The 7,055-nt window shown below is 46.4% G+C and overlaps 2 protein-coding genes across 2 annotated transcripts; both read left to right on the top strand.

Moving 5' to 3' along the window:
- The first annotated feature begins 2,205 nt into the window (after positions 1-2,205).
- LOC141718547 (uncharacterized) lies at positions 2,206-2,913 on the top strand. The gene is made up of 2 exons (XM_074520928.1): positions 2,206-2,415; positions 2,560-2,913. Exons 1-2 carry the CDS (start codon positions 2,206-2,208, stop codon positions 2,911-2,913), a joined length of 564 nt encoding a protein of 187 aa, XP_074377029.1.
- Positions 2,914-3,149: 236 nt separating this feature from the next.
- Positions 3,150-4,916, top strand: LOC141718544 (uncharacterized). Its single transcript, XM_074520925.1, has 2 exons — positions 3,150-4,154; positions 4,209-4,916. The coding sequence occupies exons 1-2, from the start codon at positions 3,150-3,152 to the stop codon at positions 4,914-4,916; spliced, it is 1,713 nt and encodes a 570-aa protein (XP_074377026.1).
- The last annotated feature ends 2,139 nt before the right edge of the window (positions 4,917-7,055 follow it).

The following is a 7,055-nucleotide window of genomic DNA, read 5'->3' as shown; positions in this document are numbered from 1 at the left end:
TAAATACAAAAGTACTCAGGTTTTTATTCCACAACATTTGGCGCCGTCTATGGGAAACTTACAACAACCATGGTGAACACACGGAGCAGAAACACTAGTGGGACAGACACTTCTGTCCCATCGTGAACAATAGCATCAACGGTGGAGGTACCACCACACTCAACTTATGCCTCCCCCTAAGGAGGAACCTTGGTAGGGGCAATTGAGGCTCGGCCACAAGGGTCGAATCCCCCGGCTCCTCAAGGGACGAATCCCCAATTCCAATAGGTGCATGCACCTGTGAGCTCTCGACCCACTGGTTATGAGTACTCGGCGATCGTGACCACTAACTCCCCTTACGGGATGCCTCTATACCCTGAAGTTGGAGGGAGTGGACACTCTGATAGGGGTGAAGCACAAGGGCGGACGCCTCAATACATACGTGGCTTAGCTCCTATTCCGGAGGATCAAGAATTCTCTGGGCCTTATACTAAAAGAGACTCCGAGTCATCGGATGACGATGTTGCTCCAAGAAGAAGGCATGCTGGCAAGGAGCCGATGGCTGACACTGAACAACGCTCTAGGAGCACTCAAGGGATGAATCCCCAAGATGTTCAAGAAAGGATCAGGGCTCATGAAGCAGAGATCCAAAGGCTGAAGCGAGACCTGGAGACACATCTGGCCCCAAGACCCCCACTTGTTCCAAGGCGGAGAAATCCTCCTCCAATCATAGACCTAGTTGGTCCAATACCAAAAAGGGAAGCTGCCTCAAGGGCTGATCCAAGTATTCTTATGCCCCTAGGTGATCCTGATGATCCAAACCCACCATTCACTGATGAGATAATAAATGCTCGTATCTCAAGAAAGTTCAAGATGCCCACCATCAAAGCATATGATGGTACTGGCAACCCCGCTAATCATGTTAGGACGTTCTTTAACGCCATGTTGTTACAGCCCGTTAATGACGCTATTAAGTGTCGGGCCTTCCCTCAAACCCTATCGGGCATGGCTCAAAGGCGGTACAGTCGTCTTCCCCCAAACTCTATTGGATCTTTTAAGGACTTGAGTCAAGCTTTTATCAAGCAGTTCATAAGTGGCAGAGTGCACGAGAAGAGCTCAGCATCTCTCATGGGTATAGTCTAAGAAGCAAAGGAGTCCCTGAGAGAGTATCTGAATCGATTTACGAAGGAGGCTTTGAAGGTCCCTGATCTTGATGATAAAGTAGCTATGATAGCCCTACAGCAGTGGACTAGAGATGAGTTCTTTAAGATGTCCTTGGCTAAGCGCCCTCCCGAAAGCATGCTGCTCCAGGATAGAGCTGGGAAATATATTAAGGTGGAGGAAAGTATGAAGAAGATGGCTGTGAGTAACGAACCTACTGGGAACAAGAAGCGGAAGACGGATCAGGAGTATGATGCCAAGGACAAGTATCCATGAATTGGCAAAAACTCTGACTCCTCCTCTTCTAAGAAGAATCAGCAACCAAGGTTCGCTGAATATGCAAGGCTGAATGTTCCAAGGAGCCAAATCCTTATGGAAATTGAGAAGGATAAGGACTTCAAATGGACGAAGCCACTAAGGGGAGACCCCGATAAGAGGGACAAGAATAGGTACTATAGGTATCACAAGGATGCCGGTCATGATACTGACAATTGTAGGCAATTCAAGGATGAGATTGAGTATCTGATCCGAAGAGGAAAGTTTGGATGTTTCACCAAGGATGAAGAGGACGGAGGCCAGAAAAGAGATAATGATCGAAGAGATGATGATCGGAGGGGTAACGACAGAGATCGTAACCCACAGCCTTGAAGGCCGGTAATTAATATAATTTTGGGGGGTCCTACAGCAGCTGGCACAACAAGGAACTCCCAAAAAGCATATGCAAGAGAAGTAATGAGCATAGTTGGGGAACCATTTAAGCGTTCCCAGTCTGAGATGACACTTGAATTTGGTGACCCAGACCTTGAAGGTTTGACATTTCCTCAGGATGATCCTCTGGTTATCACTCCGATAATTGGAAATTGTCCTGTTATGAGGGTCCTAGTGGACAATGGTGCTTCTGTGGACATTCTGTTCCATGATACAGTCATAAGGATGGGCTATAATGACTCTCAGCTAATTCCATCTGACACACCCATCTACGGGTTCAACCATGTGGAATGTAAAGTCGAGGGAGCAATATAACTTCCTATAACTATCGGGGAAGAGCCCAGGGAGGCCACGCAAATGTTGAACTTTCAGGTTGTCAAGGCAGTCTCTACCTGCAATGCAATCATGAGTGGGACAGGGATCCATACTTTTAGGGTTGTGCCCTCCACTTACCACATGGTACCGAAGTTCCCAACTAGGAACGGTGTTGGAGAAGCAAGAGGAGATCAAAAAATGGCCCGTCGTTGCTATGTTGCAGCACTTAGGCCCGATGGAACTGGGGGGCAGGTTCTCCCAATAGAAGACATGGATGTCTGAGAAAATGATGAGCTACGAGGAAATCCAGCGGAGGACTTGATCCCGGTTCCCTTAGATCCCTTAGACCCGGAAAAGGTCACATACATTGGGGCATCTTTGGACAAGCCTTTGAAGGGTCGGATAACAACTTTCCTCCAAGAGAATAGAGATGTATTCGCTTGGACAGCAGCTGATATGCCTGGGATTGACCCTAACCTGATAACTCATAGGTTGAACGTTGATCCAACTCGAAAGGCTTTAAAGCAAAAGAAGAGAACTTATGCCCCTGATAGGCTGGAAGCCATTAAGCACGAGGTCAAGAAGCTTTTAGAAGTAGGATTTATAGAGGAAGTGCAATTCCCTGAATGGTTAGCCAACCCCGTAATGGTTAAGAAGGCCAATGGAAAGTGGAGGATGTGCATTGACTTCACTGACTTGAATGATGTTTGTCCCAAGGATTGTTACCCCTACCAAGGATTGATACCCTGATCGATGCCACTGCTGGACACGAGATACTAAGCTTCATGGATGGATTCAGTGGTTACAATCATATCAGAATGCATAAGGACGACACCCCCAAGGTATCTTTCATAACCGACTTTGGTGTATTCTGTTATCTTGTTATGGCTTTTGGACTTAAGAATGCAGGAGCTACTTACCAAATACTGGTAAACAAGATATTTTCCCATCTAATTGGGAAGACCATGGAGGTCTATGTCGATGACATGTTAGTCAAAAGCCTAAGAAAGGTCGATCATATTAGTCACCTCAGAGAGGCATTTGAAGTGTTGAGGCACCACAAGATGATGTTAAACCCAGCCAAGTGTACTTTTGGCGTTGGGTCTGGAAAATTTTTGGGTCTCATGGTCTCTAAGAGGGTGATAGAGGCCAATCCCGACAAGATCAAAGCCATCCTAGAGATGGAGCCACTATGCTCCATCAAGGATGTTCAGAAGCTGACAGGAAAAATTGCAGCTCTAGGGAGGTTCATCTCCATGTCTGGAGACAAATGCCTACCCTTTTTTAAAACCCTTAAGAAGGTGAAGGACTTCGAGTGGACCGCTGAGAGCCAAGAAGCCTTCGAACAGCTGAAGAAGTACATGACTGAAGCCCCGTTGTTGGCTAAACCAAGTCCAGAGGACACTCTATATTTGTACCTCGCGATATCTGAGCAAGCCGTGAGTGCGGTTCTCGTGAAGGAAGAGAAGAAACTCCAAAAGCCTGTATACTATATAAGCAAGGTGCTCCATGGAGCGGAATTGAATTACTCCACTACGGAGAAGTTCGCACTTGCTCTCATCACAGCCTCGAGGAAGTTGAGACCATACTTCCAGGCTCACAAGATTGAAGTCCTGACGGACCAGCCATTGAGAAACATTCTTCATAGCCCAAAGGCCAGTGGAAGGCTCATCCGGTGGGCAATTGAGTTGGGAGAATTCGATATTAAGTATAAGCCTCGAACGGCCATCAAGGCTCAGGCCTTAGCAGACTTCGTGGTCGAATGTACTATTAACAACCAAGAAGTCGGGGGGCAAGAGATAGTAACCCCGGGAGAAGGGGAGAAGGATGAAGAAGCAACTCTGAAAGAATATTGGGTTTTCCATTTTTACGGAGCGTCCAAAACAAAATCTAGTGGTGCAGGCCTAGTGTTGCAAAGCCCTGGGGGGTTTATGATTGAGTATGCTCTGAAGTTGGATTTTCGGACTATAAACAACGAAGCAGAATATGAAGCATTGATAGCTGGCTTAGGCTTGGCTATAGCCGTGAGGGCCAAAAACCTGAAGGTCTGTGGAGACTCGAGACTCGTAGTTGCTCAAGTTAATCGGGAGTTTGAGGCCAAAGATGATACAATGGCCAAGTACCTGAGAGTCATAAAGGGAATAATGACTCAGTTCGCTAAATGGTATGCAGAACATGTTCCGAGAGAGGAGAACACTACGGCGGATGCCTTATCTCAGTTCGCCTCGTCCGAGATAGAGAATTATCCGAGGAGTATTTACTTCCAGGTCTTGAAGACCCCTACTATTCATGTCATAAATCTGATAGCACCGATCGGTGTGGCTAGCTGTTGGATAGACCCGATCAAAACTCACTTGGAAACTGGGTGGCTCCCCGACGATGCCCAGGAGGCTCGTAAGTTGTCGGTTAGAGCATTGAGATACTCACTGATTGAAGGCCTTCTTTACAAAAGGTCCTTCATTATTCCGTACTTAAAATGCTTAAGACCTCTTGAAGCAGAGGAGGCACTAAAAGAAGCCCATGAAGGGATTTATGGACAGCACTTGGGGGGCAGGGCCCTCGCTCACAAGATAACTCGGTTGGGGTTTTACTGGCCAACTATGTTAGCCGATGCAAAGGCTTATGTGAAAAAATGTGACAGATGCCAGAGGCATGCACCAATAGTACGAAGCCCCCGAAGAGGCTTATATCGATCAGCATACCCATCCCTTTTGCAATGTGGGGAAAGGACATACTTGGACCATTTTCTATAGTATTGGGACAGAGGAAGTTCATTGTAGTAGTGATAGACTACTTCACGAAGTGGATTGAGGCTAAGGCACTAGCCAAGATAACCACCAAGTAAATTGCCCAATTCTTCTGGGAGAATGTGATATGCCGATATGGAATCCCCCACATCCTTGTCACGGATAGTGGGAAATAATTTGATAATGCAGAGTTCAAAGAGTACTGCGAAAAAATAGCATAGAACTTCGCTTCACCTCAGTTGCACATCCTCAGGAAAACGGGAAAGCGGAAGTTGCTAACAGAATCATCCTTGATGGACTTAAGAAGAGGGTGGAAGGCTCGAGAAACACTTGGGTGGATGAGTTGCTGCCTATACTTTGGGCATATTGCACCACCTACAAAGTGACAACTGAGGCAACCCCATTCATGTTGGCTTACGGAGCCGAGGCAGTGGTGCCCCTTAAGATCACTCATGGATCCCCTAGGATCGAAGCTTACGAGCCAGAGATAAACAAAGAAGGCATGAGGCTCGCCCTCAATCTCATTGATGAGGTCAGGGACGAGGCCAACGCCCGTAATGCAGAGCATCAACGAAGAGCCTCCCTCTATTACAATAGACGGGTTAAAGAAAGGTTTTTTCAACAAAGAGATTTGGTTCTGAGGAAGATTGAGGCATCAGGAGTAGGAGAGAGAGGAAAGCTAGCCCCTAACTGGGAAGGACCTTACAAGGTCAGATAGATATTGGGATGAGAATCCTACAAGTTAGAGACCCTAAATGGTGATAAAGTACGTCATACTTGGCATGCTTCGAACCTGAAGGCTTATTATGTTTAGGACGTTCAATATATGTTTCTAGTACTTAGCATTAGTTTTATAAATAAGGTCGACGAAACCATCTTATGTAAGGGTTGAACCCATTTCTTAGAGATATTATTTATTTATGCAAGTTTATTTATATCATCTTGTCTACCAATTTATTTAAGTACGAGCATCCAAAGAATACGAGTCCCGAAGGACCAAATGCCGAAAATAAAAGACAAGTATGAAATGAAATTAAATATAGTGCATAGATAAAAGATCCCGAAGGATCATAAGTTAGAAGTCCCGAAGGACCAATAGGTTATAAACCAATAAAAGTTTAAATAAATAGGTTTCAAAAATAAAAGCCATATACGGCAATCAAGGCCATGCAAGACCATATCATTCACTCGTCAGAAGAATCCTTCCCCTCTCCATCCGACCCTTCCTCAGAAGAAGAACCGGTGCTCGCCAGAATTGGCTCCCTCATCTTCCCTCGAAGGGCTGCCCTGGACTTGGGGCTGCCCGAGGGGGCTTTGCCCTTAGAGACGGAACCGGAACCCGAGTGGCTGGAGCTTGACTTGGACCTCATACGAGGAGTCGAGGGCATCAATCCACAAGGGTGCTCAGATAAGTCCATAACAGGCATCTGCCAGGGGCAAGATAGAAGGATTGGATCAACTACATCCGGCCATACGCCTTGGGCATCTTTGACTCCCCTATTCCAACCTATCGCCATGTTAATGAGGCACATCTCATCGTTGTGATCATCCATCATTGTAGTGAACCTAGTGGATCTATGATAAGCAGCCTCGAGGTCCTTCCATTCCTTCTTCCTCTCCTCTTCTGAGCTAGCATATTTCTTCTCCATGATGGCCAGCTTTCCCTCCGCCTCGTGGGCTTTAGACTCCCACTCCCCTGAGGAGATGGTCATATGGTTCATAGAAACCTGCAAGGCATTGTAGTCACCCCTCATCTTCACAGCTTGAGTAGGGGATGCTGCGAAGTAGGTGTTGGCCTGAAAAAGAAAACATAAGTTTGACAATAAAGGGTCGAGCCCCCAAGGAGTGATTCCTATAGTATTTTCCAAGTTCTAAGAAAAAGCGAACTTAAGCAAAAATTTACATAAGTAGAAACATACCTGATAGAGGGCATGAGCCCCCAGCATCTCAGCCTCAAGGAGTTTCTCACCATAGGAGACGGATAAGAGGTCGAGAGGAGTAATGCAATTTTTAGACCACTCAATAACAAGTGTCGGGTTGCCGAAAATGTAGTCGTTGGAGGAAATACCCCAACCGGGCTCGAAAGGAGTTCTAGCACTCCCGTTAAAATCCTTGGTCCTTTTAAGGCCAGATCCGGATGCCTCG

The sequence above is a fragment of the Apium graveolens genome, chromosome 4 (genome assembly GCF_009905375.1).
Source record: "Apium graveolens cultivar Ventura chromosome 4, ASM990537v1, whole genome shotgun sequence".
NCBI lineage: Eukaryota > Viridiplantae > Streptophyta > Magnoliopsida > Apiales > Apiaceae > Apium > Apium graveolens.
The sequence above is the reverse complement of the archived record's forward strand: the minus strand, read 5'-3'. Positions and strand labels throughout refer to the sequence as shown.

What these genes read in the sequence shown, in the direction of transcription:
- LOC141718547 (XM_074520928.1), top strand. Translation starts at nt 2,206, where the DNA reads ATGTTGAACTTTCAGGTTGTCAAGGCAGTCTCTACCTGCAATGCAATC. An exon ending in CCGATGGAACTGGGGGGCAG is followed by an intron (nt 2,416 to 2,559) that starts GTTCTCCCAATA and finishes AAGCCTTTGAAG; the next exon opens with GGTCGGATAACAACTTTCCT.
- LOC141718544 (XM_074520925.1), top strand. Translation starts at nt 3,150, where the DNA reads ATGTTAGTCAAAAGCCTAAGAAAGGTCGATCATATTAGTCACCTCAGA. An exon ending in ACAACGAAGCAGAATATGAA is followed by an intron (nt 4,155 to 4,208) that starts GCATTGATAGCT and finishes AAAAACCTGAAG; the next exon opens with GTCTGTGGAGACTCGAGACT.